Here is a 22224-nt window from a genome sequence, read left to right as displayed (position 1 = left end):
AAAGCCCCCCCCCATCAGCTGTGGCAGCCCCCCCCACCCCCCCCATCCCGCTCTGCTCTCCGCTCTGCGGAGCCGCCAAGGACAAGAGAGCCCTTCAGCTGCAATTAGCACGCTTGATTAGGAGCCCGTGGAATGGGTGTGGGAGGGGGGGGGCTGCGTTCCAGCTGTGCACCCATGGGGGGAGTTTGGGGGGGGTCCCGTTCACCCCCGCCCCGCTCTCCCTTCGCCCCACAACAGCTGCAGCCAAAGTCCGCCGTGGGGCAGTGAATCATTAACCCGATGGAAAAACATGGGGGGGGAAACGTCCCATTTGTGGATGGGGGCTGCGGCGCGGGACCCCCGACACAGCACTGCTGCCAGGAACAGCTTTATTGAAGGGAACGGAAACCAGCAGCCAAAAAAAGGGCAGGAAAAGCAAAAGCCAACAGCAGAAGGAAAAAGCCAGGAGAGAAAAGCGGCGCCCTCCAAAGTGCGAGCGGAGCGTGGAGGACTCAAAGTCCCCCTTATCTCCTCCCCGCTATCAGCCGGCAAAGTGAATGGAAAATAAAGAGTGGGGGGAGAGCAGGGCTGCGATAAGGGCTGGCAGGAGGGCGTGGAAGAAACGAAGCACCGGCGCAGGAACCCAGGAGCACAGGAACCCCCCCAGCCCCGAGCTCTGCCCTGCCCCCCCCCCCGCTCACTTTTTCTCAGTAAAACAACCCAAAAGGAACCGCGGGCGCAAAAAAGAAAGCGAACACCAGCACAGCCCGCGGCGCGGGGGCTAAAGGAAGAAGAGTTTGTTGCACAGCCGCGCGTCGGGCTCGTGCTGCAGCACCTGCCCCGCCAGGAAGGCCAACCTGTGCGCGTATTTGCAGGGCGCTGGCACGCGGATGGTGCCCGGCCAGTTCCAGTAGAGGTGGCACAGCTTGAACGTCAGCCTGGGGACGGCATCGCAAAGAAGGCTGAGCACGGCAGGGCGCAGAGCCCAGCGGGGGTCTCCCTGCGGCCCCCCCCTCACCTCTGCAGGTGCTCGGCGCTCAGGTTGGCGGTGTTCAGCACGCAGATGTACCGCGTGGGGATGCTGCAGCCCAGCCGCGGGCAGTGGGCCAGCAGGAAGAAATCCTGCCTGCGGCGGAGCGGAGCACACGGCGCACAACACGCGTCGCTCGGCCTGCAGCTCGCAGACCCCCCCCCCTCTGACCCCCCCCCCCCACTCACCACTCAGTGCTGGTGATGCTGTGATCCACCACCGTCCCCGCCGGCGCGGCCGAAAGCTGCTCGGATGAGACGGAGTAGAAATTGGTGCCCATCTGCTTCTGCACCACCAGCACGGCCATGCTGGGGCTGTAGTTCTCGAAGGTGTCGAAGCATTTCTGCAGCTGCGGGATCTCGTATTTGAGCACCGTGTCCAGCTGGCTGTCCGACACGCCGTCCCGGTACACCACGATCTTCTTGGGCAGGCAGTGGTTCATCTGTGGGAGCAGAAGGGGTTGGGATCCCCGGGGCTGAGGCTGGGAGCTGGGGCTGCCCGCGGCAAGGACTCAGCCCTGCCGCCCTCAGCTGACCTTGGGCCAGCAGGACAGACCAGTGTGAGCCCAGCGCGGCCCCAAACCTCACAGTGTGGGGTCAGAGGAAGCAACGCGAGCTGGCAGAGGCCTGGCAGCCCCTGGTGCTGCATTGCTGGGGATGCGGAGCAACCGGGCGGCGCACAAAGGAGCAACGTGGGGGCAAAGCGACCCTCGGGGCAGTGGCACGAGGCTGAGCCCCCGCAGGGCTCACAGCTGCGGGGCCGTTTGCTGCCCTGGGCGCCCCCAGCTCTGCCCCCACCTCGTGGAACTGCTGCAGCGCGTTGGCCAGGCAGAGGCGCAGGCTGTCAGCGATCTCCTGTTGCGGCAGCTGGAACACGACGCGGGAATACCACCTGGTCAGCACCCTGCGGGGCGGGAGGGCCAGCAACAGCGGGCGTGGGGGCACTGCAGAAAGCAGCGCCCGGCACAGCACGAGGCCAGGGCAAAGCCAGCCCCCTCCTAGGAAAGGGGAAGCAGCGACCCAGCCCGGCACCACGCACTGATTGGTGCTGGCCACGAAGCCGATGACGGAGCGCGTCCCTCTGCTGTGGCTCACATCCATCCCGACCACCATCAGCTGCTTCTGCAAAGGGACGCGGCGGGGCGCTGTGAGGGCTGTGCCCACCCCCAGGCTGTGCCCACCCCCAGGCTGTGCCCACCCCGTGTGCCTCACTCACCAGTGGGACGTCCACCCCCCACAGCTCGCCGCCCAGCTTGCAGTTGACCTGCAGCAGCACCTTCTGCACGACGCTCCTCAGCTTGGCCGAGTGCCCCAGGAGGGAGCGCGCATTGATGACCTGCGCAGGGAGAAGTGAAGGTTGGGGGGCTGCCCCACACCCAGCCCAGCTCGGGGGGCCGCCCCAACACACCCCCACACCTGGGAGGGCACCGGGCTGTGCACGCAGCACAGCTTCTTGATGGCACTGTACACATCTGTTTTGGTGCCGCTGGTGATGCACAGCAGCAGCTGCACTTTGTCCTGCGTGGAAACACAGCGCAGCAAGGCAGAAATGAGAGCACGCAGCTGCAAAACCCCCCCACCAGCCCCAGGGAAAGACAAAAAAAAACCCCACATCACTGCCCAGGATGCTGCGGATGGTCCGGACGTAGCTCTCGAGGCGCTCGTCCTTCAGCTCCACCAGGGCGGGCTGGTTGATGTGCATGCCGATGGGGCCGCAGGTGCTCCTCATCAGAGCCACCAAACTCTTGGTCACGTCCTGCAGGCGCCGCGGGTAGACCAGCAGCCAGCAGTTCATGTCGACCTGGGGGGGCGGAGGGAGGCGTGGGGCAGGGAAAGCATCCCGAGGGGGGAACACGCGACGCTCAGCTCCCGCGGCCCCGGGGGGAGGGGGGGACGCAGACACCTCGTCCACACATCCCTTCAGAAAAGCGGGCCGTGAGGCAAAGCCAAAGTAAATCCAGGGCAGACCGCAGCCAGGACACGGCTCCGTGTGCAGACAGACGCGCAGCAGGAGGCAGAGCTGACGGAACCCATCCCAGCCCCGACAAAGCCGCGTTGTTCCGGGGCAGCAGAGCCCGGCCGCGCGCTCACCGTGGAGATGGCGGCTTCCCGCACCACCTCCTTGGTCCAGTTCACGTCCTCGGCGGGGATGAAGGAGCAGCGCCGCAGGTTGACCCGCTCCGAGGGCAGGATGCGGCCCTGGGTCTGCGAGGAACGCGACCTGAGGCAGCTCCTGCGCTGCCCCCCTGCATCCCAGGGTGTCCCCCCGTCTTACCGTGTGGATGTCGGGGCTCAGGACGAGCCCCCAGCGCGTCAGCTCCTGCAACGCCTCCTGGTTGCATTGAATGCGGCGCAGCAAACTGCACAGAGACTCGTAGTGCTGCTGGGGGCTCTGCAGCATCTCCTGCATCACGTCCTGGGGGCAGAGCCAGCTGTGTGGGGCAGCCCCGCGGCGCCAGCCCTGCCCCGGGGGGGTGGGAGATGCTGACCTTCAGCATGCGGGCGTCCTTCTTGACCTCCGAGATGCCGGTCAGGAAGGTGAGCTCCGGCAGCAGCAGCACCATGTCCAGCTGGGGCTGTGGGAGAGCCCGGCTCGTGCTGCACGCAGAGCTGCAAAGCACACCCCCTCCCCAGCCCCCTTCCAGCTCACCTTGCCCCCCAGCATCAGCTTCTCCTTGGGTCTGTGGATGAGCAGCGGCTGCTCCAACTCCCGCACAGTGATGCCATACGTTTTGCTGACAGAAAACCCACGCCGTGAGCCGGGCTTCCCACAAGCAGCCCCTCCGAACCCCCGCCAGCCCCCCTCGTCCCCACCTGTAGTAATCCACGAAGCTGATCTCCTCCCCGCTGCCCAAGGTGAAGCTGTCCCTGGGGGTCTTCTCCCACTCGATGTCATCGATGCGGTACGTGCGGTTGTTGTAGCGGGTCAGCACCGTGCTGCCCACCAGCTGCTTGGTGCACTCGTCGTGGAAGCTGCTGGGGCTCTGCTTGCAGATGGACTGCCTGCGAGGAAGGGAGAGGGGACAGCCCCGAATCCCACGGCCCCCAAAGCACGGGGAACCCCCCGCCCCGAGGCTCCTGCCCGTTCCTCCCCTCTCACATTAAAGCCAGCACGGATTCATTCCGGATGATCCTATGGACGGTGTCCACCATCAGGAAGAGCCCGGCGTCCTTTTTGCGGATGCTGACGGAGTAACCCGGCCAAATCTGCAGCCTGCAGTCGAGGGAAGCAGCGCAGAGCACGGCTCAGCCCCGGCAGCGCAGCACAGCCGCCCCTACGGCCAGGGAGCACCCAGCACCTGCCCAGCCCTCACCCCGCTGGCCGCCACAGCCCCCACACTGCACTGCTGGCATCGGGGTAACCACAGCTCCCTTGGCAAAAGCCTCACTTTCACAGCCACGGGCACCGGGACGGGCGCAGCAACACGGGCAGAAACCCGCCATGCCCAGCAGAGCTCCGGGAACCCCTTCGGCCCTACAGCTGCAGGCAGCAGGGCTGCGATGGCCCCACTTTGGCCCCAGCCAAAGCAAAGCACGTCCCGCGCCCACCTGTAGCGCTGCATCACGTTGGCCTTGGACAGGTCGTAGAAATTCCTTCCCACCGGCTTCATGTCCAGGATCCTCATGGCTCTGTGGAGCAGCAGCACAGCGCCGTCAGCCCTGGCACAAACTGGAGCCCAGGGAGGCACCCGCTGCGCCTCACCTGCGGAACACCACGTTGTAGAAGGGGATGCAGAGGTCGGAGCTCGGCTCCAGCACTTTGGTGATCTGGATGGCGATGCTGATCTCCTCCCCATCCGTCCTCCTGAGCGCCTTCAGGCTGAGCGGCTGCGGGGGGACGGGGCTCAGCACCCCCCACCCACGTGGGGGATCCCAGCGTCCCCACGTTGGGGAACGAGAGCCGGGAGCAGCAGCAGCCCCACCTGAGGCAGCAGGACGGGCAGGAAGAGGATGGAGCCATCGAACGCCGTCACATCTCCTGTCACCGCCCGCTGCTCCTTCAGCATGGCGAAGCGGGCGCTCCTGCACTCCACCTCAGGGCTGCGGGACGCGAGGAGGCAGCACTGCATCAGCCCCCCACCCCAAACCCACCCCCACGGCGGCTCGGGGGGACGGGCGGGCTTCTACCAGAGCTACTAATGAACGGCACCTTCATTACCTGAAGGTGACGTGGTACTGATAGACGGCGTCGTTCTGGCAATGGATCCGCACCAAATTCAGCCCCACGAGCACAGCTGTTCCCTTCGGCTTCGTAGTGGGTGCTCTGAGGGAGACAACAGGGCAGGCGGGGAGCCCACAGCTCAGCCCCCCCAGCTCAGCCCCCCCAGCTCAGCCCCCCCCAGCTCAGCTCCCCCCCAGCTCAGCTCCCAGCTCAGCCCCTGCCAGTTCAGTCCCCCCACAGCTCAACCCAAAGTTCAGCCCACAGCTCAGCCCCCCCCCCAGCTCAGCCCCCATCCCAGCCCCCCATCCCCACTCACTGTTTGCCAGCAGCCCGGGGGGCTCCCGGCGGCGCTGCAGCCCGCGTTCCAGGCGCAGGAGGGCGCAGCTCGGCAGACCCGGTGTTTCTCCCAGGGGCGGTGACAGCGGGCAGCGCGTCCCCTCCACCGCTGTGCCGTCGGCATCAAAGAGGGGACAAATTAAGGGGGTTGGGAGGGGGGGGGGCAGCCCCAGCTCTGCCGACCCACCGCTGTGCGGCCCAGAGCACAACAACACAACACAACAACAACACAACACCACAACACAACACGCCCCCCCCCCCCGCGCTCACCGGCCGCGGTTGGGCAGCGCAGCCCCCAGCTCCCCATCGCTGCTGTCCGGCCTGGGGGGCAGCGCGGCGTCGGCAGCGGGACTGAGAGCACCGCGACCTGCGGGACGGACGGACGGACGGATGGAGGGACGGAGGGAGGGATGGAGGGGCAGATGGACAGAGGGAGGGATGGATGGAGGGATGGAGGGAGAGATGGATGGACGGATGGACGGATGGATGGAGGGATGGAGGGAGGGATGGATGGAGGGATGGAGGGATGGAGGGAGAGATGGATGGACGGATGGACGGATGGAGAGATGGACGGATGGAAGGATGGAAGGAGGGATGGAGGGAGGGATGGAGGGAGGGATGGATGGAGGGAGGGATGGAAGGAGGGATGGAGGAATGGGCGGACAGATGGACAGGTGGATGGATGGACGGGTGGACGGAGGGATGGAAAGATGGACGGATGGAAGGATGGACGGATGGAGAGATGGACAGATAGTTTGGGTGGACAGATGGATGGACAGATGGAGGCATGGAGAGATGGATGGATGGATGGATGGGTGGATAGACGGATGGAAAGACAGATGGACAGACAGACGGACACAAAGATGGATGGACAGAGAGATGGACGGACAGACGGATGGACGGAAGGATTGACAGACAGACAGACGGACAGACAGACGGACGGGGGGTGGGGGGGGAGCCGAGCCCGCGGGCCCCGCAGCGCCAGCCGCCCCCAGCGGCTCCTCCGCCCCACGGAGCCGCCCGGCCGCCCGGCGCAGAGCGGCTCCGGCCCGGCTCCTACCGAGCGGCCGCTCGGGCGGCTGCAGCGCGGAGGCCGGCCGCGTGCCGAAGCCCAGGCTCCACAGCAGCGCCGACAGCGGCTCCGGGCCGCGCGCGGGATCCGGGCCGGGGGGCGCCGAGGGCCGGGCGGGGAGCCCGCGGCCCGGCTCGGCCCGGGGGAAGGCCGGGCCCGGAGGCGCCCCGCGGGCCGGGCCCGGAAGCCGAGCGGCGGCCGGATCCGTCGGCGCCCCGCGGCCCCGAGCGGCGCGATGGCGGAACGGCGGCGGCTCCATGGCGGCACCGCGCGCTCGAAGCAGCCGCCACACGGCGCGCGACACCCAGCCGCGCGCGCCGACCGCCCGATTCCCATTGGCTCGCCCGCCGGCCGCGCCCCGCGGGAGCGGAGCCGCGATTGGTCGAGAGGGGCGGAAACTGCGCGCGGGGGCGGGGCTTCGATACGACGGAGGGCCGTCTGGGGGCGGGGCCGGTGGGCGGTGTGGGCGGGGCCGATAGGCGATTGGGCCAATGGGAGATAGGGGCGGGGCCACTCGGTGATGGAGGCAATTCCGAAGGGCGATGGGGGCAACTGGAGGAACAACTATAGGGCAGGGGCAACTGGAGGGGCAATTACAGGGCAGGGGCAACTGGAGGGGCAACTATAGGGCAGGGGCAATTACAGGGCAGGGGCAACTGGAGGGGCAATGACAGGGCAGGGGCAAGGTAAAGGGCACAGGAGACGCCCAGGTAACGACAGGGAGCAGCTGTAGGGACGACTATAAGGAATGGAGGCAGCTGCAGGGGGGCAGTGTAGGAGTTAGGGGCAATTGTAGGAGGCGGTTATGGGGGAAGGGGGGCAACTGCAAAGGGCAACTGTGGGGGTAGGGATAACCGTGGGGCAATTGTAGGAGGCAATTATGGGAGGCGGAGGCGATCGTAGGGGCAGCTGTAGGGAAAGGGGGGGGCATTGGAAGGGGCAGTTATAGAGGGCAGGGGGCAATTATAGGGGGAAGGGGCCAATCCTAGGGGGCAATTATAAGGAGCAGTAGGCAATTGCAGGGGGCAACTATGGAGCCAATTCGGGGGGGGGGGCAATTACATGGGGCAACTGCGAGGGCCTGGGGCTTTGTGGGGTCAGCTGCGGTGAGGGGGGCGGGATGGAGCGGGGCAGCCCCACACACGTGGAAAAAGGTTTTTATTGCATTTCTGTCCGTCCCACTGCACCCAATGGGGGGGTTGGGGGGGGGCACGGCCGCCCCTTCCTGCGCTCTGCACCGCTGCGTCCCCTCAGCACACGGTTGGTGGGGGGGGGGGGGTGGGATGCCCCCGCCCCATGGGGCTGCTGTGGGGTTGTGGGGTCACCGGTGCCGGTGCTCCAGCAGCGCCTCGAAGTCGGGTGAGCAAACCAGTTTGTGCTTCACGTGGCCCAGCACCGTCATCTCCCCCGTGCGGCCGTCGCCGATGCCAACGGACACCAATTCCTGGGGGGGGGGAGGAGGGGGGACCCATGGGGGGCACCGCCTCAAAGCCCCGCTGTGCTCCTCGGGGTCACGGAGCCCACGTGGGTGTCAGACCCCCCCCCAGTCCCAAATGTCACCATCCCAGGGGTCTCATGGTCCCAATTGTCACCACCCCACCCACACCACCTCCCCCATATCTTCAGGAAGGAACAGGGGTCCCCACAGCCCCAAACAGCCCCCCCCCCCAGTGCCACCCCATACCTGCAGGAAGGAGCAGGGCATCCCCATAGCCCCTAACTGCCACTATCCCAAGGGTCCCCAAGGTCCCAAACTGTCACCCCCACCCTCCCCCAGTGCCATTCTCACCCCATACCTTCAGGAAGGAACAGGGCGTCCCCACAGCCCCAAACTGTGACCATCCTGGAGCCCCCATAGCCCCAAACTGACCCCCCCCCCCGCCAGTGCCACCCCATATCTTCATGGAAGGAACAGGGGTCCCCACAGCCCCTAACTGCCCCAAACAGCCCCCCCCAGTGCCACCCCATACCAGCAGGAAGGAACAGGGGTCCCCATAGCCCCAAACAGCCCCCCCCCCTCCACCAGTGCCACCCCATACCTGCAGGAAGGAACAGGGGTCCCCACAGCCCCAAACAGCCCCCCCACCCACCCCCCAGTGCCACCCCATACCTGCAGGAACAAGCAGGGTGTCCCCATGGCCCCTAACTCTGACCATCCTGGAGCCCCATAGCCCCAAACCGACCCCCCCCAGTGCCACCCCATACCTGCAGGAAGGAGCATGGCGTCCCCATGGTCACATCCAGCGTCACCCTGCCCAGCACCAGCTGCACCCTCCCAGACCTGCGCACCACCAGTTTGCCCAGCTGCCCCTCGGGGAGATCCGCCAGCGTGCAGCTGCAATCCGCCTGCTTGGCCTCCTGGGGGGAAGGGGTGAGAAGTTGGGTGGCAGGGCGACCCCCAGCGCCACCCCGCCCCCCCGCAGCCCCTACCTGCCCCTTCTCCTGCTTCACCAGCAGCAGCTGCCCGTCGTCGCTCTGCAGCTCGGCCCGGCTGGGTTTGCTGTCCTGCGCCGGTGGCTGGCCGGGCAGGGAGTCGGGCAGCTGCAGGAACAGCAGCTCCTCGCCCCCCGCGACGCTCAGCCGCCGCAGCAGCTCCGCCGCCGTCACGTCCTGGGGGCGGCCGGGGGGGCTGCGGGCGGGGGGGGCCTCGTCGCAGGGCTCCTCTTTCACTGCCATGGGGAGAGGAGGAGACGGGGGGCGTGGGGTTGGGGCTGGGTGGGCAGAGGGGGAGGCTGAGATTGAGGTGATGTCGGGTGGGAGATGGGTTGGGGGCTGGTGGGCTGAGGGGTGGGCAATGGTTGGAGACGGGTTGACATTCGATGGGCATTGGGCTGACACTGACGTGACACCGGTGGGCATTGGGTGGGCAATGGGTGGGCATTGGGTGGGCAATGGGTGGGCATTGGGTGGGCATTGGGTGGGCAATGGGTGGGCACTGAGATGGCACTGATGGACATCGCAAGGTGGGCACTGAGATTGAGGTGACATTGGGTGGGGACTGGGTTGATGTTGGGTGGGCATTGGGCGGGCGTTGGGTTGATGTTGGGTGGGTTTGGGTTGATGTGGGGTGGGCACTGGGTTGGTGTTGGGTGAGCACTGGGTTGATTCTGGGTGGGCGTTGGGTTGCTGCTGGGTGGGCACTGGGTTGATGTTGGGTGGGCTTTGGCTGGCACCGGGTTGATGTTGGGTGGGCACTGGGTTGATGTGGGGTGGGCGTTAGGTGGGCATTGGGTTGATGTTGGGTGGGCTTTGGCTGGCACTGGGTTGATGTTGGGTGGGCATTGGGTGGGCGCTGGGTTGATGTGGGGTGGGCACTGGGCAGGCATTGGGTTGATATTGGGTGGGCACTGGGTGGGCACTGGGTTGATGTTGGGTGGGCGTTGGGTTGATGCTGGGTGGGCACTGGGTTGATGTGGGTTGATGTTGGGTGGGTTTGGCTGGGCACTGAGACTGAACTGCCACCAGGTGGGCATCAAGTTGGCGCTGGGTGGGGATGGGGAGCGGGGTGGCACCTCCAGCCCAGCCCCCCAGGCGGGTACCCTTCACGGCGGGGGGGTCCAACTCCATCTTCTCCTCCTTGGGGCCGTGGGGGCGGGGCTGGGGGTCCTCCTGCTCGGCCCCCTCCTCCTGGAAGAGCCAACCCGAGTGCGCCAGCGGCAGCTGCACCGGTTTATTGCGGACGTCGTTCTTCAGCCCCGGGTCATCCAGGAACTGCGGGGACGCAGGGGGGGGGACGGCGCTCAGTGCGGCCCCCCGGCGTGGGGAGCCCCCCCACCCCCCCACTGACGTCGTCCTTCTGCAGCATGCGCAGGATCTGCTTCGTCTCCTCGTCCGTCTCCCTCTTCTCCTTCTTGATGTTGATGATGTGCGAAGGGCCGAAGTCCGACACCTCCACGGCTTTGTCCCAGGAACCGGCTGGGGGAGCGGGGTGAGACGTCCCACAGCCCCCATCCCACAGCCCCCATCCCACCCCACAGCCCCCATCCCACAGCCCCCATCCCACAGCCCCCATCCCACCCCACAGCCCCAACTTCATCCCATAGCCCCCATCCCATCCCACAGCCCCAACTCCACAGCCCCAACCCCACCCCACAGCCCCCACCCCACAGCCCCAACCCCATCCCACAGCCACAATCCCACCCCATACCCTCAACCCCATCCCACAGCCCCCATCCCACCCCACCGCCTAAATCCTGCCCCACAACCTCCATCCTGAGCCACAGCCCCCATCCTTCAACTGCCCCCATCCTTCCCCATAGCCCCAATCCTGAGCCATAGCCTAAATACTGCCCTCTTTGCCCCCAATCCTGCCCCATAGTCCAATCCCACCCCATACCCTCAACCCCTCCCCACAGCCCCATCCCATCCCACAGCCCCCATCCCACCCATACCCCCAACCTCATCCCACAGCCCCAACCTCATCCCACAGTCCCGATCCCACCCCCCAGCCCCCATCCTGAGCCACAGCCCCCATCCTCAACTGCCCCCAGCCTTCCCCATAGCCCCTATCCTGAGCCATAGCCCCAGTCCTGCTCTCTTTGCCCTCAATCCCACCCCATACCCTCAACCCCTCCCCATAGCCCCATCCTGCCCCCCAGCCCCATCCCATCCCACAGCCCCATCTTTGCCCACAGCCCCATCTTTCCCCCCAGGCCCCATCCCACCCCCCAGCCCCGTCTTTGCCCACAGCCCCATCTTTCCCCCCAGCCCCCATCCCGCCCCCAGCCCCCCCACCTTTCTTCCTCATCATCTCCGCCGGCCCCTGCTCAAAGATGGAGTGGGACTGGATGACGTCGGGCCGCCCCCGGCCCCGGCTGTGCCCATCGCGCTGCCGCTCGCGCTCCTTCTTCTCCTTCTTGACGCTGACATCTTCCCTGGGCCTGGGGACAACGTGGGGCTGCGTCACCCCGCGGTGCCCCCCCGCGCCCCCCACCCTCAGGCGGGGCTTCGGCCCCGGCGCCACTCACTCCTCCTTGATCTTCCTGCTGATGATGTTGGGGGTGAAGGTTTTCTGTAAGCGACAGCGGGTGGCAATGGGTGCCCAGCACAGCACAGCACCAGACCCCAAAGCCCAGGACAGCAACTCCAATGAGGTCCCCAATCCCACATCCCTGACCCCCCATCCCCAACCCCACATCCCCATCCCCATGTCCCCCTGCCCTATTCCCACGTCCCCATCCTCACCCTTACATCCTCATCCCCACCCCTATATCCCCATCCCCACATCCCCATCACTGTGTCCCCACATCCAACCCCCACATCCCCACCCCCATGTCACTACACATCTCTGTTCCCATGTCCCCCCATCCCCATCGGATACCACTGTACCCCATAGGGTAAATCCCTACGTGCCCATCCCCACGTTCCCATCAATGTGCCCCATTCCCACATCCCCACTCTCACATCCTTGTCCCCACATCCCCACGTCCCAATCCCACCCTCACACCCCCATCTCCACATCCCTCTGCCCAATCCCTGTGTCCCCCTCCCCACCCTCACCCCCATTCCCCCATCCCCATCCCCACATCCCCACATCCCCCTGCCCTTTCCCCACATCCCAAATCCCACCCTCACATCCTCATCCCCACATCCTCCAGCCCTATTCCTGTGTCCCCTTCCCCCCCATCCTCATCCTCATCCCCATGTCCCCACGTCCCAAATCCCACCCTCACACCCCCATCCCCACATCCCCCTGCCCAATCCCTGTGTCCCCCTCCCCACCCTCAAATCCTCGCCCCCATCCCCCCATGCCCCCACATCCCCATCCCCACCCTCACATCCCCTTGTCCCCCAGCCCTATTCCTGTGTCCCCATCCCCCCCTCACATCCTCATTCCCACTTCCCCATGTCCCACATCCCACCCTCACATCCCCATCCCCACATCCCCCAGCCCAATCCCTGTGTCCCCCTCTCCACCCTTACAGCCTCATCCCCAAGTCCCCACGTCTCCACATCCCCACGTCCCACATCCCCCCCTCACATCCCCATCCCCACGCCCCCCAGCCCTATTTCTTGTCCCTATCCCCCCCTCACATCCTCACATGCCCCCACATCCCCATCCCCCCCCTCACATCCTCATCCCCATCTCCCCACATCCCCACGTCCCCTTCCCCCATCCCCACATCCCCATCCCCATCCCCACATCCTCACCCCCATCTCCCCACATCCCCACATCCCCCTGCCCTTTCCCCACATCCCAAATCCCACCCTCACATCCTCATCCCCACATCCCCCAGCCCTATTCCTGTGTCCCCTTCCCCCCCATCCTCATCCCCACGTCTCCACATCCCCACGTCCCACATCCCACCCTCACACCCCCATCCCCACATCCCCCAGCCCAATCCCTGTGTCCCCCTCCCCACCCTCACACCCCCATCCCCCCCCCCATCCCCATAACCCCACACAGCCACCCCCCCGCCCCCCATCCTGTCCCCACCCCCCACCCCCGTGCTCCCAATCCCACTATGGGACCGGTTGGGCCGCATTGCTGTGCAGAGCCGCCCCCACCCCTCCCAAACCCAAACCCGAACCCGAACCCAACCAGCAGCAGTTTCGGGGTGCTGCCCCCCCCCCGCCCCCTCACCTTCTTCACACCCCCCAGCGTGAGATCCCTGGAGCGGATGGAGGGCAGCCGACCCGCGTTTATGGGGGCAGCAGGAGGACGCCGTGCCAGCAGCCCCCGCGCCCCCCCCAGCGCCGCCCGCCCGCTGCCCCCCGCGCCCCCCCCCCCATCACCGGCGCTGCCCTCCGCCATCCTGGGCTCTGGGCTGTGCCTGCCAAAGGGGGGGGGAGGGGGGGGGTCAGCGCACCCCACAAAGCAGAGCCCCGTCCGCCCGCCCCACAAACATTGGCTTTCCCAATGGCGCCCCCCCCCACCGCTCAGCCCCCCAAATGGGGACCCCCTGAGCACCGCCCCCATTCCCCGCCCCCCCCCAATTCCAGCCCCCCCCCCCCCCCATACACCGCCGAACAGGGACGTGACCCCCCCAGCAAACTCCTAAATGCGGACCCCCGCGCCCCCACCCCAATTCTTCAGCCCCCCCCACACAGTGACCCCCTGCCCTCCAAGCAGCCCCCCCCCCATTAGGGACCACCCCCCACCCCAACACCCCGCCCCACACAGGGACCCGCTGACCGCCGATGCTCCCAGAGACCCCCACCCCAAACAGGGACCCCAGCCCCAAATGCGGACCCCCCGCCCCGCCCCCACAGGTCCCACCGCTCCCCCACACCCCAGACCAGCTCCCTCCCCCGCTGCCCGCCCCCCCCCGCCCCCATTTCCCCCCCACAGCCCCCAATTCCCCCCACAGCCCCCATTTCCCCCCACAGCCCCCATTTCCCCCCCACAGCCCCCAATTCCCCCCACAGCCCCCATTTCCCCCCACAGCCCCCATTTCCCCCCCCACAGCCCCCAATTCCCCCCCGCCCTCCACGCCGCCCCTCACCCGGCCCGGGCGCTGCCGGCGCGCAGTCACACTGCGCATGCGCGCCGCGCAGCCCCATCACTCCAAGCGTGACGCCGCTTCCGCCATCTTTGTTACGGCCACGCAGCGCTGCCCGCGAGCCGCCATCTTTGCGGCTGGCGCCGCCCGGCCTACGGCTGAAGGCGGCGGCGCCATCTTTGTGGCGGGCAGCGCCCGGCTGTGGGCGCGGGGCCGAGCCGCGTGGATTCGTCGGCACGGGGCTGCGGCGTGCCGCTCACGTGTGTCCACACACCCACGTGTGGGCGCGACCCCCCCCTCCTCGTGGGCGCGCTCCCACTCGTGCCCGCGCATCCCCTGCGCACCAACGGCTTCCAGCCCTCCGCAGCCCCTTCAGCGCCCCACGCGTGTCACGGTGCCCCCCGTGCCCGCACACCCGGCTGTCACCGCATCTCCGCACCCCACGCGTGTCCGTGCCCATCCCATATTCACACCCCCCTCCCCCCACATCCCACCCATCCCACCCCCCGCCCGTCCCCGCACCCACACGCGTGGGCTCCACGCTGCGCCCTCCGGCCCCGCACCGCCCCGCACGGCGGGGGCCGCTCCCGTCATTGACGCTGCGCGCACCCATTGGCAGCGCCTGTCCCACCTCCCCCCCCCCCAACAAATCCATCCCCCCCCCCCCCCCCCTCCTCCCCACGCGGCGTGGATTTATTTATTTTTTTAATTTTTTTTTTTTTTGCCCGTTTTTGTTATTTTTTTTCCCCCCTCCCTCTCCAAGGAGCCGCGTGGGAGCGCCGAGCCGATCGCAGGGAAAGCAGCGGCCGTCCGCTCCCCTGCAGCCCCACGGGCCCCCCCAGCGCCCCCCCGGAGGTAACGGGGAAACGTCGCCTTGTGCCCCATGGGGAGGGATGGGGGGGGGGTCCCACGGGGGGTCCCGGAGGGGAATCCCGTTTCGGGGGGGTTCAGCCGGGGGGTCCCGTCGGGGGATCCTCGGGGCGAAATGTCACGTCGTGCCCCATTGATGCCGTTGTGTTCCGTGGGGGGGGGGGGGGGAGGTGGGGGTGCTCTGGGGGGGTCCCGTAGGGGCGTTCAATAGGGGGTCCCATAAGGGGGGGCCCACAGGGGGTCCCGGGGGGGTTTCGTAGGGGGGGTTCCATAGGAAGTCCGATAGGGGCTCGGATAGGGGGTGCGCAAAACGGGGTCCCGTGGGTGGGGGGTCCGACGTGGGGGCGCCGTGGGGGGGGAGCACGTAGGGGCGTTTAATAGGGTGTCCCGTTGGGGGGGGGTCCCATAGGGGTTTAATAGGGGGTTCCGTAGGAAGTCTCATAACGGATCCCCAAAGGGTCCCGCGGGGGGGCCGCAGGGCTGCGAGGGGCAGCGCTCCCCACGCGCGGGTGGGTGCGCAGAGCTGCGCGCTGGGCTGTTTTGGCAGCCACGTGCGTGGGTGAGCTGCGGGGGGGCGGGGGGGGGGCAGCGCGTGCTTCATCCCATCCCAACACACAGCGACGGCACGGGGGTCCCGGGGGGGCGGAGGAAGGGGGGGGGGGGGACACATCCCACAGTGCCTGGGGGGGGAGGAGGAGGAGGACGGAAGGGGGGGCGGGGTGGGGGGGGCCGACCCCTCCCTCTGGGGAAACTGAGGCACGGCCGGGCGGCTCCGGCTGTTCTGCAACCACCGCCCGGTGTTGAGCAAACCGGCAGCGTCGGGGAGCGGCCGCACAACCCCCCCTCCCCGCATCCCCCCCCCGTGGGGCCGGGAGCTGCCTCAGACCCCCACCCCCCATCCGTCCCCCGTAGGATCTCGCCCCCCCCCCGCCATGGAGCTGCTGTCCACCCCGAAGAACATCGAGATCAACAACGTCACCTGCGACTCGTTCCGCATCTCCTGGGCCATGGAGAGGGGCGACCTGGAGCGGGTCACGCATTACTTCATCGACCTCAACAAGAAGGAGAACAAGAACTCCAACAAGTTCAAGCACCGGGTGAGAGACCCCCCCTCTGCCCCCCCCCTGCACCCCCCCGCCCGGCCATCACATTACGATGGGGTTTTGAATGGGCTTTGAAACCCCATTCCTACAACCCAGTGCTGCGATGCTCCGGGCTCCGATTGCTGCCGCTCATCCCATAAAAGGGGGCTTTAATTTTGGGGGGGGGTCACCGCTTCCATCTCACCCCCGCACCCCATTGCTGCGATGCTTTGGGCTCTGATTCCTACCCAGCATTGGGACGTTGGGGTGGGGGGGGCCGGGCTGTGATCCCATCGCCCCACACATCCAACCCCCCCCGCACCCCCCATCCATTACAACGGGTTTTGTTTTTTTGGAGGGGGGGGAACCTGAAACCCCATTCCCAAACCCCGTTCCCGAATCCCATTCTCGAATCCCATTGCTGCGATGCTTCGGGCTCCAATTCCCACCTCTCATCCCATAAAAAGGGTCTTTAATTTTGGGGGGGGGTCGCCACCATCCATCCGTCCCACCCCCACCCCCCACTGCTGCGATGCTTTGGGCTCAGATTCGCACCCAACGTTGGGAAGTTGGGGCGGTTGGGGGGGGCGGGGGGGTCCGGGCTGTGATCCCATCGCCCCACACATCCCACCCGCCCCCCTCCCCCCCCCGCCCCCCCCCGGCACGGATTTAGCAGCGGTTGCCATGGTGACACGGCTGTTTAATGGCGAACATTATTTTTTTTTCCCTCCCCCCCCAATAATCGTTGGGATTTTTGGTGGCGGTGTTGGGTGTTTTTTTCTCCTTTCCCATATATATATATTCCTCCCCCCCTCCAGCCCCCCCCCGGCTTCAGCATCCGCCGTTGCCATGGAAACGGCTCTGCACTGCGGTGCTGCGCGGTGCCCTCTGACAGCGCCCGGCTGGGGGGGGGTCCCCAAATCCCTGGGGGTCCTCACTGAGCGTTACGGGGGGACACTGAGGATAGGTGGGGGGGGGGGGCGCAGCAGGACGGCCCTGCAGTGTCCGTTTTTGGGGTCCCCGGTGCACGTGGGGGGGTCCTCACCCCCCTCCAAACATCGCTTTGGGGGTGGGGGGTGGGATTTGTGGGGGGCACGGCGCTGTGTCCTCATTGGCATCCGTGGGGGGGGGTCCTTATCGGTGTGGGGGTGGGGATAGGAAGGAGGGGGGGGCAGCAGAAAGTGGCTGGGATGTGCAGCACCACGTCCCCATGGATGAGGATGAGGATGGGGATGGAGGTGGGATGAGGATGAGGATGGGGTGAGGGTGGGATGGGGATGAGGATGAGGATGAAGATGAGGATGGAGATGGGATGAGGATGAGGATGGAGATGGGATGAGGATGAGGATGGAGATGGGATGAGGATGAGGATGAGGATGAGGATGAGGATGAGGATGAGGATGAGGATAAGGATGGGGGTGAGGATGGGGATGAGGATGGGATGGGGATGGGGATGGAGGTGGGATGAGGATGAAGATGAGGATGAGGATGGGGTGAGGGTGGGATGAGGATGGGGATGGAGATGGGGATGGGGATGGGGATGAGGATGGGGTGAGGGTGGGATGAGGATGAAGATGAGGATGGGGACGGAGGTGGAGATGGCATGGGGATGAGGATGGGGATGAGGATGGGATGAGGATGGGGATGGAGATGAAGGAGGGAGTGGGGATGGGATGAAGATGACCCCCCCCCGAATTGTCCCAGGACGTCCCCACCAAACTGGTGGCCAAAGCCGTGCCGCTGCCCATGACTGTGAGGGGCCACTGGTTCCTGAGCCCCCGCACCGAGTACAGCGTGGCCGTGCAGACCGCGGTGAAGCAGAGCGACGGCGAATATCTGGTGTCGGGGTGGAGTGAGACCGTGGAGTTCTGCACCGGCGGTCAGCGGGGGGGGGGTGGGGGGTGAGGATGAGGGTGGGATGAAGGCGGAGACGGGAATGAGGATGGGATGAGGGTGAAGGAGGACGAAATGGGATGTGGGCGGGATGAGGATGGGAATGGAGGTGGGGTGGGGATGGAGATGGGATGTGGGTGGGATGAGGATGGGGTGGGGATGAGGATGAGGATGAGGATGGGATGAGGGTGGGATGAGGATGAGGATGGAGATGAGGATGGGGATGGAGATGGGATGAGGATGGGGTGAGGGTGGGATGAAGATGAGGATGGGGATGGGATGAGGATGAGGATGGGAATGGAGGTGGGGTGGGGATGAGGATGGGGTGGGGTGAGGGTGGGATGAGGATGAGGATGGGAATGGAGGTGGGGTGATGAGGATGGAGTGGGGTGAGGGTGGGATGAGAATGAGGACGAAGATGAGGATGGGGATGGAGATGGGATGAGGATGGGGTGAGGGTGGGATGAAGATGAGGATGGAGATGGGATGAGGATGAGGATGGGAATGGAGGTGGGGTGATGAGGATGGAGTGGGGTGAGGGTGGGATGAGGATGAGGACGAAGATGAGGATGGGGATGGAGATGGGATGAAGATGGGGTAGGGATGGGGATGAGGATGGTGTGAGGGTGGGATGAGGATGAGGATGAAGATGAGGATGGGGATGGAGATGAAGGAGCGAGTGGGGATGGGATGAAGATGAAGGAGGTGAATGTGAGGGTGAGGATGGGAATGGGATGAGGACGGGATGAGGATGAAGATGAGTGGGGATGGGATGAAGATGAAGGAGGTGAATGTGAGGGTGAGGATGGGAATGGGATGAGGACGGGATGAGGATGAAGATGAGTGGGGATGGGATGAAGATGAAGGAGAGGGGTGAGGATGGGGATGGGAATAGAGATGGGGTGAAGATGAGGATAGGGATGGGATGGGGATGAAGATGGAGAATGAGGATGTGGGTGAAGATGAGGATGGAGATGAAGATGGGATGGAGATGGGGATGGGGGTGAAGATGAGGATGGGAGGAGGGTGAGGGAGAGAGATCAACAGGAGGATGAAGATGAGGATGGAGATGGGAATGAGATGGGATGGGATGGGGATGAAGATGATGGGGATGGGATGGGGATGGGGATGGGGATGAAGATGAGGATGGGGATGAAGATGAGGATGGGGATGAAGATGAGGATGGGGATGAAGATGATGAGGATGGGGATGAAGATGATGAGGATGGGGATGAAGATGATGAGGATGAAGATGATGGGGATGAAGATGAGGAGGACAGGGATGAAGATGACGGGGATGGGGATGAAGAGGATGGGGATGAAGATGGGGCTGGGGATGAAGATGATGGGGATGAAGATGAGGATGGGGATGGGGATGAAGATGATGGGGATGAAGATGATGGGGATGAAGATGATGGGGATGAAGATGATGGGGATGAAGATGAGGATGGGGATGGGGATGAAGATGATGGGGATGAAGATGATGGGGATGAAGATGATGGGGATGAAGATGATGGGGATGTGCCGTGGGCGCAGCGCGGCGCTGGCAGAGCGCTGGGGGCGGTGGCAGCTGTTGAGGCGTGGGAGGTGCCAAAGGGGCGGGCTCAGCGCTGGGCACCCCCCCCCCCCCCCCCCAACCCCCCCAACCCCCCCAACCCCCCCGAGAAAAGAAGGGTCCAAAAGCGCAGCGATGCTGCTGTGCGATGGCAGATTACGCCAAGGAGCACCTGGCCCAGCTGCAGGAGAAGGCAGAGCTGATCGCCGGCCGCATGCTGCGCTTCTCCGTCTTCTACCGCAACCAGCACAAGGAGTATTTCCAGCACGTCAGGTCGGCCCCCCCCAAAAACCGCCCCGCCCCCTGTGTGCCGTGACCCTCCTCACCGCCCCCCCGCGCCCCCAAATCCCCCCGACCCCCGGCCCACTCCCCTGGCCTGCCCTAACTCTAACCCCACACCCCTAAAGCCCACCAACCCCCCAGCAAACAGCCCCTCACCCCGGCTCTGTCCTAACCCTAACCCTGACCCTGACCCTAACCCTAACCCTGACCCTAACCCTAACCCTAACCCTAACCCTAACCCTAACCCCAACCCTGACCCTGACCCTAACCCTAACCCTAACCCCAACCCTGACCCCAAAGCCCCCTCAAAGACCCCAAAACTCCTCCGAAGCCCCCTGCCCTAACCCCAACCCCATCCCCAAAGCCCCCCAACCACCTTCACCCCCAGCCCCTCACCCTGCCCCTGCCCTAGCCCCCAACCCCCCCAATGACCCCCAGCTCCTAACTCTAACCCCAAAATCCCCCAATGCCCCCCAGCCCCTCACCCTAACCCTAACCCCCATCCCCACAAACCCCCCAGCCCCTCCCCCTGCTCTAACCCTATCCCCAAAGCCCCCAGTCCCCCCCCTGCCCCAACCTTAACCTCGACCTCAACCCCAAAGCCCCCCATCCCCTCCCCCTGCCCTAACCCCAACCCCATCCCCAAAGCCCCCCAACCACCTTCATCCCTCAGCCCCTCACTCTGACCCTAACCCCCAACCCCCCCCAAAGCCCCCCATCCCCTCCCCCTGCCCCAACCTTAACCCCAACCTTAACCCCAAAGCCCCCCATCCCCTCCCCCTGCCCTAACCCTGTCCCCAAAGCCCCCCAAAGCCCCCCATCCCCTCCCCCTGCCCTAACCCTGTCCCCAAAGCCCCCCAAAGCCCCCCAATAGCCCCCCATCCCCTCCCCCTGCCCCAACCTTAACCTTAACCCCAACCTTAACCCCAAAGCCCCCCATCCCCTCCCCCTGCCCTAACCCTGTCCCCAAAGCCCCCCAAAGCCCCCCATCCCCTCCCCCTGCCCTAACCTTAACCCCAAAGCCCCCCATCCCCTCCCCCTGCCCCAACCCTGTCCCCAAAGCCCCCCGCCCCCCCCAGCCCCTCACCCCGCCGCCCCCCCCTCAGGATGCACTGCGGGAACGTGATGAAGCCGTCCCTGAAGGACAGCAGCGGCAGCCACGGCTCCCCGACCAGCGGGATGCTGCACGGCATCTTCTTCAGCTGCAACACGGAGTTCAACACGGGGCAGCCCCCCCAGGACTCCCCCTACGGCCGCTACCGCTTCCAAATCCCGGCTCAGCGCCTCTTCAACCCCAACACCAACCTTTACTTCGCGGACTTTTACTGCATGTACACCGCGTACCACTACGTGGTGTTGGTGCTGGCGCCCAAGGGATCCAGCGGGGACGCGTTCTGCAGGGAGCGCCTGCCGCAGCTGGACATTGCGTGCAACAAATTCCTGACGTGCAGCGTGGAGGAGGGCGAGCTGGTGTACCGCCACGCTCAGGACAGCATCCTGGAGGTGATTTACACCGAACCGGTGGACCTGAGCCTGGGAGCGCTGGGGGAGATCAGCGGCCATCAGCTGATGAGCCTCTCCACCGCCAACGCCAAGAAGGACCCGAGCTGCAAGACGTGCAACATCAGCGTGGGGCGCTGAGAGCCGCGGGGGGGGGGGGCGGCTGTGGACGTTGCGGGGTCGGGGGGGGGGGGACGACCCCTGAGTGCGCCCCGAGGGGTGAGCGCCCCCCACAGCCCGAGGGTGCGGAGAGGGAACCTCCGCCTATGGGACTGATGAGCAGCGTTGGCCTCGCTGGGGGGGGGGGAACCCCGAGGGGGGGGGATCCCCTCTGTGCGCCCCGACCTCATTACCGCATCGCAGGACCCCCCCCCCCCGTGCAGCCCAACTCCATGCACTGCATCCCAGCCCCCCCCCTCCCGCACCACGACCCCATTACTGCACCGCGGGACCCCCCCCCCATACACCCCAACCCCATGCGATGCACCGTGGAACCCCCTCCATCCACAACGCCCCTCCAGTGCCCCCCCCCACCACCCCTTGCGCTGCAACACGGGACCCCCCCTCACGCACCCCGACCCCGTGCATTGCACCATGGGACCCCCCCCCATTCCCCGACCCCATTCCTGCATCACAGGACCCCCCCCCACGCACCCCGCCCCCCTGCACTGCACCGTGGGACCCCCCCATACCCCATTCTCCCCCCGGTGGGGGTGGGATGCAGCCCCCCCCCCACTTTGGAACTGCTCCCAGCCGACGCACACCGGACCCCCTCACCCCCCACCCGCACTGCTGCGCTCCACGCACCCCGGGGGGGCGGGGGGGGGGGTGACGTGGGGGTCTCTCCGCTCCCCCTCCTTCGTCCCCGACCCCCGCAGCACACGGGATGCCCAAAGGGGGGGTCCCTTCCCACCCCCCCCGCATGCCCGCCGGCAGCATGGCTCTGTGTCCCGATGCACGCTGTTACGGTCCGTCCCCTGCGCTGTGCTGGCGGTGTGACAATAAAGTCTGTGCGGTGAGGCG

The 22224-nt window shown here is 66.1% G+C and overlaps 3 protein-coding genes across 3 annotated transcripts; 1 reads left to right on the top strand and 2 right to left on the bottom strand.

The window, feature by feature from the left end:
- Positions 1 to 351: 351 nt before the first annotated feature.
- PIWIL2 (piwi like RNA-mediated gene silencing 2) lies at positions 352 to 6837 on the bottom strand. Its single transcript, XM_090125401.1, has 21 exons — positions 6567 to 6837; positions 5777 to 5873; positions 5487 to 5615; positions 5168 to 5272; positions 4932 to 5049; positions 4712 to 4836; positions 4558 to 4638; positions 4109 to 4222; positions 3823 to 4011; positions 3659 to 3743; positions 3498 to 3584; positions 3284 to 3424; positions 3100 to 3213; positions 2621 to 2809; positions 2425 to 2526; positions 2225 to 2344; positions 2048 to 2130; positions 1807 to 1912; positions 1198 to 1451; positions 998 to 1105; positions 352 to 917 (listed from the first exon to the last, which is right to left on the bottom strand). The coding sequence occupies exons 1-21, from the start codon at positions 6835 to 6837 to the stop codon at positions 761 to 763; spliced, it is 2775 nt and encodes a 924-aa protein (XP_089981527.1). The 3' UTR covers positions 352 to 760.
- An 882-nt stretch (positions 6838 to 7719) lies between these two features.
- On the bottom strand, positions 7720 to 13347 carry POLR3D (RNA polymerase III subunit D). Its single transcript, XM_090125490.1, has 8 exons — positions 13162 to 13347; positions 11546 to 11589; positions 11313 to 11458; positions 10366 to 10493; positions 10118 to 10289; positions 9009 to 9247; positions 8784 to 8936; positions 7720 to 8022 (listed from the first exon to the last, which is right to left on the bottom strand). The coding sequence occupies exons 1-8, from the start codon at positions 13330 to 13332 to the stop codon at positions 7900 to 7902; spliced, it is 1176 nt and encodes a 391-aa protein (XP_089981616.1). The 5' UTR covers positions 13333 to 13347; the 3' UTR covers positions 7720 to 7899.
- Positions 13348 to 15778: 2431 nt separating this feature from the next.
- Positions 15779 to 21584, top strand: PHYHIP (phytanoyl-CoA 2-hydroxylase interacting protein). Its single transcript, XM_090125491.1, has 4 exons — positions 15779 to 15987; positions 17677 to 17851; positions 19575 to 19692; positions 20808 to 21584. Exons 1-4 carry the CDS (start codon positions 15823 to 15825, stop codon positions 21340 to 21342), a joined length of 993 nt encoding a protein of 330 aa, XP_089981617.1. The 5' UTR covers positions 15779 to 15822; the 3' UTR covers positions 21343 to 21584.
- Positions 21585 to 22224: the final 640 nt, after the last annotated feature.

This window comes from Phasianus colchicus, chromosome 27 (assembly GCF_987193195.1).
Source record: "Phasianus colchicus chromosome 27, bPhaCol1.hap1.1, whole genome shotgun sequence".
NCBI lineage: Eukaryota > Metazoa > Chordata > Aves > Galliformes > Phasianidae > Phasianus > Phasianus colchicus.
The sequence above is the reverse complement of the archived record's forward strand: the minus strand, read 5'-3'. Positions and strand labels throughout refer to the sequence as shown.